Source organism: Palaemon carinicauda, chromosome 3 (genome assembly GCF_036898095.1).
Source record: "Palaemon carinicauda isolate YSFRI2023 chromosome 3, ASM3689809v2, whole genome shotgun sequence".
In the NCBI taxonomy this organism is placed as follows: Eukaryota; Metazoa; Arthropoda; class Malacostraca; order Decapoda; family Palaemonidae; genus Palaemon; species Palaemon carinicauda.
Window position 1 is genome coordinate 110,064,381 of NC_090727.1, and position 12,884 is coordinate 110,077,264.

At 37.3% G+C, this 12,884-nt stretch overlaps 1 protein-coding gene across 1 annotated transcript; it reads left to right on the top strand.

Moving 5' to 3' along the window:
- The first annotated feature begins 274 nt into the window (after nucleotides 1-274).
- On the top strand, nucleotides 275-1,923 carry LOC137633406 (protein FAM200A-like). The gene is made up of 3 exons (XM_068365635.1): nucleotides 275-299; nucleotides 937-1,167; nucleotides 1,502-1,923. The coding sequence occupies exons 1-3, from the start codon at nucleotides 275-277 to the stop codon at nucleotides 1,921-1,923; spliced, it is 678 nt and encodes a 225-aa protein (XP_068221736.1).
- Nucleotides 1,924-12,884: the final 10,961 nt, after the last annotated feature.

Consider the following 12,884-nt stretch of genomic DNA (forward strand, 5'->3'; position numbering starts at 1 on the left):
ACCAGTGTATTTGCAGGACAAGAGTACCATGTTTATTGATTTTAGTGCATTTCTTCACAATGGATAAATTTCTTATAAGAAAGGAGGCTAGTGGCAGCCGTGAGTCTGATAGTGAACAATCATTGAACCCAACAAACTCCAATTTAAAAAAGGCAAAAATTCGCCATTATTTAAATAGACAGTAGCCTATAATGAGAGCTACTTGAAGTTCGGATTTTTTTGGTCTGGAGATGCTGCTCAACCAAATCCATTATGTGTAGTTTGCGGCGATAAAATGCCAAATGAATCCATGGTACCAAGTAAGTTAAAGAGACATCTCACTTCTAAACATTCATCTCTGCAGGATAAAGATCTTGTATATTTTCAAAGGCTTTTAGATCAGCAATCGAAGCAGCGCAATGTATTTGAGAAAACAATGACCGCATCATAAAGGGCTCAGCTTGCTTCAATTGAAGTCGCAGAAATAATAGCATTAAAATCTAAATCTCACACACTTGCTGAGTCAGTTATACTGCCCGCTTGCAAAAAGATTGTTAAATCCATGTTTGGTGAGAAAGCTGAAAAAGAAATTAGCAAAATCCCCTTATCAAATGATACAATGCACAGAAGAATTTTAGATTTATCAGAAAAATATTGAAAAAAAGGTTCAGAAAAAACTTCAGGATTCTACTTTTGCATTAACTGTTGATGAGTCCACGGATATAAGCAACACTAGTCACTTGCTTGCATTTGTACGTTTTATTGATGGCAGTGAAATAATCAATCAGTTTTTGTGTTGCAAAGGAATGTCAACTACTACTAGAGGTCAAGATATTTTTGATGTGATAACTGACTACCTTAGAGAAATGAATTTAACATGGAAATCTTGCGTAGGCATTTGCACTGATGGAGCCCCATGTATGACAGGCTGTATTAAAGGATTTGTGTCTCTTGCAGAAAAAGAAAACCCAGATCTTATTCGTACTCATTGCTTTTTACACAGAGAAGTTCTTATTTCAAAAATATCACAAGAAGATTTAAAACTGGTGTTACACCAGCTAGTTGAAATAGTAAATTATATTAAAAGTAGGCCTTTGAAGTCAAGATTATTTGAACAACTATGCAAAGGAATGGACTCCCAGCATGTTAGATTACTAATGCATACCGAAGTTCGATGGCTATCGAAAGGTAAGGTATTAACTCGTGTTCATGAATTACACAAGGAATTAATCGTATTTTTCGACCAAGAAAAGCAGGGAAAATTCTGTGAGCATCTTCGTTGTGAACTTTGGATGTCTAAACTGGAATACCTAACAGAAATATTCAGTCAATTAAACAACACAAACAGTAGCATGCAAGGGAGAAATGAAAATATTCTGACCTCAACAGATAAGTTAGTTGCTCTAAAAGAGAAAATTATTATTTGGAAAAATAGAGCAAGCTCAGGTAATTTTGATGTTTCCTTCAATGCGTACCACTTGCATTAAAGAAATGATCCCTATTGTTGTTTCTCATCTGACAGCGCTTGATGAAAACATCGACCACTATTTTCCATCACTGAGCACAGAGAAGTATGATTGGATTCGAAATCCTTTCATGAATATTCCCTCTAATATTGGATTACAGTTATGTGAAGAAGAGGAACTGGCCACCATTTCTAGTGACAGAGATCTAAAAATAAAACATTCTACTGTACCTATTGACTCATTTTGGATATCTGTTCAAGAGGAATATCCCACATTATCTAAAAAAGCTTTATCACTTTTGTTGCAATTTTCTACATCTTATTTATGTGAACTTGGCTTCTCAACCCTAAATAACATCAACACTAAGAAGCGAGAGAGACTACGATCAACTGAAGAAGAAATGAGGGTCTGCTTATCACACATTCGACCAAATATTGAGGAAGTCGCCAAAAAACACCAGGCGCAAGTTTCACACTAATCATCTTCACAATTTACTCTAAGAAAAACACTGAAATAAAGTAAGTTCATATTTAAAAGTGTTTTATTTCTTAAGTCTGTAGTTCCATCTCATATTTACAAGTATATATTCTCTTAATTTTTTCTCTTAAATTTTCCAAGTGTGCCGTGATATCATTATAAGATCCTAAGTGTGCCATTGGTAAAAAAAGGTTGAGAAACACTGTTCTATAGTATCATTCCTGCGTTTTTCTCCCGCGCTCTCTTCCACCCTCCTCCTCCTCCATCTTAGATATTTCTACGACAGAGTTTACTATAATTCTCTTTTACGAATTACAACCTTCTTCTTGTTAGCCTTCTCTTATGCTTAAGCTAACCTCAATCTATCACTATTCCTAAATCTTAAGCTTTTACTTTAAAACAAATTCGGTCTTTTTCTCATACGATTTCCTTCTGACTTTTCGTTGCAACCCCCCCCCCCCCCCCCCTCTCTCTCTCTCTCTCTCTCCTGCTTAAGGTTTTGCTTGGGACAGTCTACGCCCCCATTCCTCTTTCTCTGACTCAATCGCTTTTCCTTCCTTCCCACGATCTCCTACTTCCGATCCCGTTCAAGTGTTCCCCTTAGACCGTCACACCCTCACACACACATTACCGGTGACAGCCAGAGCGTCCAGTCAGCATATACGTGTGTCACCATGAGAGCAATTTGGCCAAGACACCTGCTCTGCAGAGGTCACCTGACCTGGACACCCAACTGAATCAGGATAAACAGGTTCGCTCAAACTTGCCACCATCCCAAATTACTACCAGAACCGCTTAGCGCTCTTCAAAACTAACTCTATTAATTAAACTCATTGTTAATTGTCTTTTGCATTATATTAATAACCTTTGCCCTACCCAAGCTGTAAATTTATCAGAACCCTTTACCCTTGTTCGATTCCTCTCACTGAATGTACCTTCGTTGTTTCATTATCAATATTCGCTTACGGGCTACCAACGCAAGAGCCCGTGTCATGCATAAGGCAAGTCAATCTAAAATGAACCAACGAACGAACAAACCTCTTCTGTAGTTAGAAAGATAAATGATTAGAATTGATATTAAGTAATGAGAAGAAGCAAATGAAAATTGATATCATATTAGCATAAGAAAACATTTCGGGAGTTTCAAGATCAAACGAATAGATATTTGAACGAAACCTTCTGGGAATCAACTCATTTAAATACAGCGATTCATTGTGATTAAATTTTCTCATTTTACTTCGTTTAGATTTAGAGCAGAGGCCGAAGGTAAAGGGCAATTTTACCTCCGTATGCAGAACAATCCCGGTGGGACTTTGGTCTATAGAAATCTCTCTCTCTCTCTCTCTCTCTCTCTCTCTCTCTCTCTCTCATTAAAGACAATGAATGCATGACTCCAGTAGAAAGAGTTATAGGATAGAAACCACAATCCTTCACTGTTAAAGATGATGATTACGAATACATTTTGTTGTTGTGTGTGTATATATATATATATATATATATATATATATATATATATATATATATATATATATATATATATAAAGTTATACACATCACTATCATGGAATTATCCTATCCTGCACCAGATCCCGGATATGGTTTTCCAAAAGTTGAACGTTTTATTTTTACATTTACGAGAATTCTTATTTCAAACTATAGATAATTTTACAAAGGAAGAAGTAATAGGATATTTTGATTCGAGACAAGAAGTCATGTGACAGTCGTTCGTGGTGATCTCTCTCTCTCTCTCTCTCTCTCTCTCTCTCTCTCTCTCTCTCTCTCTCTCTCTCTCTCCATTTATTGTTTGTAGACGTATTTATCTTCTGAATACTTTCCTTTTTGTAATAACGTTATTATTCATAAACATTATTTGGTATTTCTTGATAAATATGAACACATTTGGACAACTCAGAGATCGACATGAAGTAAAAATTCGAGAGAGAGAGAGAGAGAGAGAGAGAGAGAGAGAGAGAGAGAGAGAGAGAGTTGAAGAATAGGTGTTGGAGGAAGACTGTGGGAGATCTAGTTTTGAAATTGTGATGTAAATTGTAGGAGTGTTGGGGGACTGGGTGAGACTGACGAAAGATTGGTGGAGATTGACTGTTGGAGGTAGGTTGTAAGAGAACTTTGCTAGAATGTTGGAGGAATAATATTAGGTCAAATTATGTTGAAAATTGTTGGAGAAATTGATATAGGTCTAATGAAACTGAGATCAGTAGAATTACTCGTAAAGTGGCTCTAATGAAAAACTCTGCTTCCCATTTTATTCTATTTTGTAGATTAAACTTATTCCATTATTAATACTTTCGATTTTCGAGCAGAGGCTGATGGGGGAAGCTACCTTACGCCATAATGAAGATAGGAAAGTTAATTACATGGACTTTGGTCTATTGTGTAGCTTAAACTCTCTCTCTCTCTCTCTCTCTCTCTCTCTCTCTCTCTCTCTCTCTCTCTCTCTCTCTCTCTCTTAGATTTGCGTCTCTATATCCATGCACGACCACACTCAATTACGTTTTATATATACTCATAGGCAATGGATATTGGCATTATAAAACAAAGGAATAAGAGGAAAAGAGATATCAAATTGGGGAGAGAGAGAGAGAGAGAGAGAGAGAGAGATCCCATATATACCCTATAATGCTAAAGCGTAGTATTTTGTTAGTCTCACTTGTTGCCAAATGTAAATGGAACATCTAATGCATTATCAATATTGTTAAGGGAAATAATGTTGTTAGGGTGAAATTTGGCAACGTTGCTCATCTGTCACTCAAATCATTTATTTTTTGAAATATCAATTAGTTTTATTTTGTTTATAATGTGTCATTTATTGTTATTTTCATTATATTATCTATATTATTTTCATCTTTATTATGAAATGCAACGGACCGTAGATGTTAGTACTATCCCATTATTATTATTATTATTATTATTATTATTATTATTATTACTTGCTAAGCTACAACCCTAGTTGGAAAAGCAGGATGCTATAAGCCCAGAGGCCCCAACAGGGAAAATAGCCCAGTGTGGAAAGGAAACAAGGAAAAATAAATTATTTTAAGAACAATGATATTAAAATAGATATTTCCTATATAAACTATATAAGTTTAACAAAACAAGAAGACAAATTAGATATAATAGTGTGGCCGAGTGTACCCTCAAGCAAGAGAGCTCTAACCCAAGACAGTGGAAGACCATGGTACAGAGGCTATGGCACTACATAAGATTAGAGAACAATGGTTTGATTTTGGAGTGTCCTTCTCCTAAAAGAGCTGCCTACCATAGCTAAAGAGTCTCTTCTACCCTTATCAAGAGGAAAGTAACCACTGAACAATTGCAGTGATGTGGTTAACCCCTAGTGTGAAGAAGAATTGTTTGGTAATCTCAGTGTTATCAGGTGTATGAGGACAGAGGAGAATGTGTAAAGAATAGGCCAGACTATTCGGTGTATGTGTAGGCAAAGGGAAAGTCAACCGTAACCAGAGAGAAGATCCAATGTAGTACTGTCTGACCAGTCAAAGGACCCCATAACTCTTACTAGACTAACTGTAAGAAAAATTAATTATCTTCTCAGGTAATTAAGGCAAAATTATTCAAACAATAGAGAAAACCTACATAAAAAACAATGGAGTAGGCCGAGTTTTACGTATCAAATTCATTCACTTTATCCTAATCGGGAGAAGACGTATCTCGTGTTAGAATGTCTTTAATTCTAACTTCGACTTCGCATAAGTAGTTATCATTGTAAAGGCTTTACGGTTTTAGGCATGGAATAGGTATCTGCAAAGCACGTCACATAGGCCTACACTAAAATAAAAGACATTCCCCAAATAAAGTTATGATTGACAGCATTGAATCCAAATTTATATATATATATATATATATATATATATATATATATATATATATATATATATATATATATATATATATATCCACTAATAAACAATTTTCAAATCCTGCAAATTGGCGCCAAAATCTTTCCTGAAACCTCCAACTCTTTCTAAAGGGCAAAGCAATATGAAACTATCGCTCAATTCAGAAAGAAATATCTTGTTTCATTGGGCGAAATAATATGAAAATATCGTTCAACTCAACGCAGTTCCGGTAGGCCCTGCTGCTTCCTCCAGTCACCTTGGATGACCGCAGAGGTAGCAGCAGTAGGGGATTCAGCATTATGAAGCTTCATCTGTGGTGGATAACGGGGGGAAGGTGGGCTGTGGCACCCCTAGCAGTACCAGCTGAACTATGTTGAGTCCCTTGTTAGGCTGGGAGGAACGTAGAGAGGAGAGGTTCCCCCCCCCCTTTTTTTTCTATTTGTTCGATGTCGGCCACCCCAAAAATTAACGGAAGTGCCCTTGGTATATATATATATATATATATATATATATATATATATATATATATATATATATATATATATATATATATATAAAACAAATCTAGCCGTGTATGTATAACCTTTCTGAGTAGGAATACCTTAATATGGTGAAATGGTTTGTGTGTCACCATGATCAACAAAGCTGTACTAGTCAGAGCCACTCACACTAGGTCGGTTTGCTGTGAGTGATCAGACGAAAATCTCCCACCATCACCTATCCACAGTGGCTAGTGTTATAACCAAAACTGGCCAAAAGAACATGTCTGAGGCATATTTCATGCAGTATACTGGAAACGACTGCATTTGTTTTTGTTGTTGTTGGTTTATTATATCTATTTATATCTGTCTATCTATATATTGTAATAAATCATAGTGTCTGAAAATCTCGTATTTAGCATTATTTTGCGCACTTTCTAGAAATTAAATTTATATTTATGCTGAAGTCTCGGTCTAGAAGAAATAGCATTTTTGGTACTTCATGAAACACTGTCAGTGGAACTGACTAGAGCATTCTCTCTCTCTCTCTCTCTCTCTCTCTCTCTCTCTCTCTCTCTCTCTCTCTCTCTCTCTCTCTGATGTATTAAGACAATTTCTTTTCCGATGCAATGTATAATGTATTTGTAATTTGTATTCGAGTAAATATTCCAATATATGTCTGACAATTTTATAAAAAATATACGTAGTTGATTTGGCAGAGTTGCCATTTGCCGTTTTAACAGGAGTTTGGCCAGGTTTCATCACCACTCTGGCCAACTGCCGATTGGTGATGGTGGGAGACTTATCTGATAACTTACAACAAACCAATAGTAGCCTAGTATGGGTGTCCCTGACTATAACAGATTTGCTGGTCATGATACTAAAAACCCTCTAACCACGTTAAGAGAGAGAGAGAGAGAGAGAGAGAGAGAGAGAGAGAGAGAGAGAGAAAGAGAATAAATGTATAGACATGGTTGAAAGGAAAAGAATGAATTAAAAGATATCTTAAGTAGAACTTAGAATAGCTTTACTAGTAAGAGAATTAGATGAGGAAAGTGTGAAGTAAAGTGATAAGAAGCAAATACGAATAAATATAATTTAACAATAGAGAAAAAGTTGGAGGGACCAAATATAGTCTATAGGAAATTGGCGGGAAGTTGCATGGCGGCGATTGTATGGTTAAGGTGGGGGTCCTGTTGGGTATGTGTGTGTGTGTGTGTGTGTGTGTGTCATTCTCTAGGAGGGGGTGGGGTGGGGGTCGGAGTTGTAGTTTGAACCGATGACGGTTGATGGCGTTTCAATTTCAGCGGTCAATCTGTACTTTTTTTGATGAGTGTGTGAATGCCCTGTTTTAATATGATACCAATTATTATACATTACACGTTTAACTTGTAATAGGTTTTAAAAAGCTATATTAAGTGTAGGCCAACGTTTTGGGTGTGTGTGTGTGTGTGTGTGTGTTTGTGTGTGTAGGCCATTTCGAATTTCTAAGGCTGTCCGGCAAATCCTCTTTAGGTTTTTACATAGACATTTTTATTTGTTCAACTTAGATGTATTGAATGTGAACTTTCAGCTATGTGGCACTGTACATTATGATCAACTGAACTAGGTAGACCAGGGCTGCCGGATTCTCCACACTAGGCAACTCCACAACACTGATTCAAGAATCAGACTTTCAGTGAGTCGGCAACATCAAGCGCTGAACTCCACTGAGCCTCCTATATAGTCCCATAGCATCCACACTTTCATAGACTTTACAGTGATTGTAATTTTTATATAGATATCACTGGGAAAATAAATAATAAAACACTCATATTAATTATTTATTACTTTTTATTACATTTTAATCGACATACATCATCTCTTTACAAAGTGTGGAATTTATTAATACTCGGATTCCAGGTGTGGAGCAGATTAGCCGTATCGATGACGTCAATTCCACGTTTCGGCAGCCCTGGGTTAGACCCATTTGTACAAACCTGTTTACACACATACAAATTTCAGGTTCATTCATGTGAGACTCATTATTCCTCTTAACTAAAAAATGTTAAAGTATATGTGTTACACCTATTCAAGTGCACAGTTATTGAAGCGACATTATCATTAATTAATTTATTATTATTATTATTATTATTATTATAAATTCATTAAATCCATAGGGGATTCATTGGCTAGATACATCAAAGGATAGCCAGTTCCTTGTGATGCGCAGTGCCTATCTAACTAATATCCTACGCCTATCGACGCAAAGGGCCTTGGTTGGATTTCGCCAGCCGTCTCTGTCTTGAGCTTTTAAATCAATGCTTACCCGTTCCTCATCTACTTCATGCTTAATAGTCCTCAGTCATGTAGGCCGGGGTCTTCCAACTCTTCTGGTGCGTTGTGGAGCCCAGCTGAACGTATGGTGATTAGCTCACTATATGGCTGAGGACAATGAAGCTTGAAACGAGAAGTAGGAGGTGATGAATGGAGAAGTATTGATTCGAAAGCCCAGACGACTGGCGAAATCAAACCGAGGCCCTTTGCGTCAATAGGCGTACAAGATGAAGATGATGATGAGGATGAATATTATTGATATAAATGGAAAGATCTCAAATGATTATGGTTCGAATTTTTTAATATCTCAGATTAACATGTTATTCCCGAAGCACTCAAATTGGGAGACCCTTTATGAGGTTCCTCTGAGTTGAACGATATTTTCATATTATTTCGCTCAATGAAACTAGAAATTTTCCTCTGAATTGAGCGATAGTTTCATATTGCTTCGCCCTTTTGAAAGTTTGAAAGAGTTGGAGGTTCTGGGAAAGATTTTGGCGCCAAATTACAGGATATAAAAATTGTTAGTGAATATATATATATATATATATATATATATATATATATATATATATATATATATATATATATATATATATGTACAAATTTAGATTTAATTCTGTTAATCCTAACTTTATTTGAGAAATTTATACTTTATTTTAGTGTAGGCCTAAGTGACGTGATTTACAGATGCCTATTCCATGCCTAAAACCGTAAAGCCTTTACAATGATAACTACTTATGCGAAGTCGAAGTTAGAATTAAAATCATTCGAACACGAGATACGTCTACTTCCCGATTAGGATAAAGTGAATGAATTTGATACGTAAAACTGGGCCTACTCCATTGATTTCTATGTAGGTTTACTCTGTTGTCTGAATAATTTTGGCTTAATTACCTGAGAAGATAATCATTTTGTCTTGGAGTTAGCCTAGCGAAATGGGATAGGACCAACATCTACGGTCCGTTGCATTTCACATTAAAGATGAAAATAATATAGATAATATAATGAAAATAACAATAAATGACACATTATAAACAAAATAAAACTAATTGATATTTCCAAAAAATGAATGATTTGAGTGACAGATGAGCAACGTCGCCAAATTTCACCCTAACAACATTATTTCCCTTTACAATATTGATATTGCATTAGACATTCCATTTACATTTGGCAACAAGTGAAACTAACAAAAAACTACGCTTTAGCATTATAGGGTATATATGGGATCTCTCTCTCTCTCTCTCTCTCTCTCTCTCTCTCTCTCTCTCTCTCACATTTGATAACTTTGTCTGCTATTCCTTTGTTTTTTAATAATAATATCCGATACTTATGGGTAGAAATGAAACGTAATTGTGTCTAAGCAGAGGTCTGTGAGAGAGAGAGAGAGAGAGAGAGAGAGAGAGAGAGAGAGAGAAAGAGAGAGAGAGAGAGAGAGAGAGAGAGAGAGAGAGACTAGGCCTATTAACCATCCTAATACGATGCCAGGATCATGAAAGCCATATTTTTCTCTCGGTGTTTAAAGGTTACTCATGAATGGCACAAGCAAGGGTCAGTGACAATGAACTAGAGACTGACCATATTAGTCTTGCAGAATGGAGCCCTTTTTTGGGTGAACGTGGTTTTAGAGTACCCACAAAGTTTTTTTGCAGATTATATAACTTTGAGACATGCTGATTCAGAATCCACTTGATGCCACCTTGGCACCCTTAAGCATTTTGCATAATATGCTAATTAAGTCGGCCATTATGAAAATTTTGTTTTTAGGGTATAATTTTTTTATTTGACCAGATACAAGGGAGATCATGATGTCTACCCCCAGGTTTAGAGGGTCTCTGATTCTGATGATACCATTTTTAACATGATTACTAATTTTCATATGCAATTGTTATCGATGGCTGCGCACTTCTGTGGATAGTGCATTGGCCACAACAAGGAACAGTCAAGGTTTATGTAGACAACGTTGCTGAAAACTTAGGACTCAGAGGTCTACTTAACCTTTGATAGGTACTATGATTATTCTATCAAAAGTGTGACACGAAGAGCTAGAGGTGGCAAACATGCAACTCGTCAACATCATCTGAACCTTTCAAGTCCTTTGCCCCCTCAAGCGGTTGTGTTGCAAGTCCATGCAAACAAAGTACAGCTGATTGATATCATCTGTGATCATCTGGTGGAGCTCTGTGCAACCAGTGGTGAACCCATTCACAACAAGATAGTTGTGTGTGGTCGGGACCCAATTCCAATTGAACTGTTCTGCGGTTATCAGATTCATCGCAGGGACCTCAGAACTACCCATGAAGAAGCTGACGTCACTATGATTTATCAGATACTGCAAATTGCCCTAATGGACAGTGTAAAGACAATAAGTCTTTTGTGATGACACAGACGTCTTTGTTCTCTTAGTGCATTTTTGTAGCCAGGAAAAGTTGAACTGTGCCCTGATCATGGAAGCCACAAGCTGTGAGCGGAGCTCAGTTGACATACAGGCCACAGTGAAAAAATATGCAGCAATAGTGCCAAATCTTTTGGCGGCCCATGCGCTTACTGGGTGCGATACCGTTGCCAAGCTTCAGGGCATTGGAAAGGGAACTATGATAAACAAGCTGGTGAAGCAAGGACAGCTTTCCAATATCTGGGGGATCTTGACTCATCATTGGATAAAGTAATGGCAGAAGCTACAAAGTTCATTTCTGCATGCTATGGCAGCAAGGAGAGAGGCTCACGTTGAACTATGGTAAAAAAAGATGGGCAAGAAGAACATTACAGCCACCCCAGCCTTAAAGACCATCCCACCCACAACTGAGGCATTTAGAGAAAATGTCTTGCGTGCCCATGTTCAAACGGCAGTATGGAAATCGGCACCCCTGCCGGACCCTCCATCGTTTGAGCCTACTGACTATGGGTGGTCTCGTGAAGAAAGCACCAAAACACTGATCCCAAAGACTCTCCCACCAGACGTTGCCCTAGCACCTCCTGAGGTATTAGAGATGCTTCGTTGTGGGTGTTCAACCAATGAACCATGTAGTTCTCAGAGGTGTGGCTGTAACAGTGGACACTTGCCTTGCACATTTTTCTGTGCATGTCGTGGAGAATCAAACTGTCGAATTACATACAACAAGCAAAACGATGAGGCTGATGAAGGGGAGGACTATCAAAGTGGTGGAGAGGACAATGACTTGCTAAACTGAGTAACTAAAGACATTATGACTGCTAATTAGCATAATATATGCAGTTTATGCAAATGACTACAGTTCATCGTCCTGGAGGTCTGTGTTGCAGTCTGGGACTAATTAGTGCAATCAGGGAAATGTTACATCTATCATTGTTTTATTTGGCCATAAGTCGGAAATTTCAACCATTTACACTAAATTTATGCATATGCAAATCCATATGGAATGCAAATATATGCAAAAAAGGCACTAATAATGGCAAAAGTAGAATCTGAGACCCATTAACATTGGGAAAGGCATAGAAATTACCCTCTTAATGGCAACATATGCAAGCTTTAGCCAAAATACCAAATGTGGGTAATTCCCGTCACCTAATTAGCATAACATGCATATGCAAATTAGTAATCATGTTAAAAATGGTATCATCAGAATCAGAGACCCTCTAAACCTGAGGGTAGACATCATGATCTCCCTTGTATCTGGTCAAATAAAAAAGTTATACCCTAAAAACAAAATTTTCATAATGGCTGACTTAATTAGCATATTATGCAAAATGCTCAAGGGTGCCAAGGTGGCATCAAGTGGATTCTGAATCAGCATGTCTCAAAGTTATATAAGCTGCAAAAAAACTTTGTGGGTACTCTAAAACCACGTTTGGTCCCCATTCTGCTAGACTATATACACATATGATCAGCGCCCAAGTCCCATCTCCACCCAAGCTAGGACCAGGGAGGGCCAGGCAATGGCTTACGATGACTCAGCAGGTAGACCTATAGGTTCCTTCAAGCACCCCATCCTTAGCTCGCAAGGATGGTGAAGTTGTAGACACCGCATGAAGCTATAAAGTTTGAGCGGGTCTCGAACCCCAGTCTCCGGGAGATTTCGAGGCAGTTGTTAATGAGGAGTCATCTTACATGCTAGAAAATCTTCCTGTATGACCAAGGAATGTCTCCTATTCTTTAACTGATTCTTATTATAAGGAGACTTGTTTTATACTTAGTAATGAGAGAGAGAGAGAGAGAGAGAGAGAGAGAGAGAGAGAGAGAGAATCTTTTTTAACAATAAAAAGTTCAAGCTTAATCGTACACACTAAACTAAATTCCTTTTATTTAACTTTCA

Coding starts and splice junctions, on each gene's coding strand:
- LOC137633406 (XM_068365635.1), top strand. CDS start 275: ATGCCAAATGAATCCATGGTACCAA. Junction 300..936: donor AAATGAATCCATGGTACCAA/GTAAGTTAAAGA, acceptor TGTCTCTTGCAG/AAAAAGAAAACCCAGATCTT. Junction 1,168..1,501: donor AGTTCGATGGCTATCGAAAG/GTAAGGTATTAA, acceptor CTCATCTGACAG/CGCTTGATGAAAACATCGAC.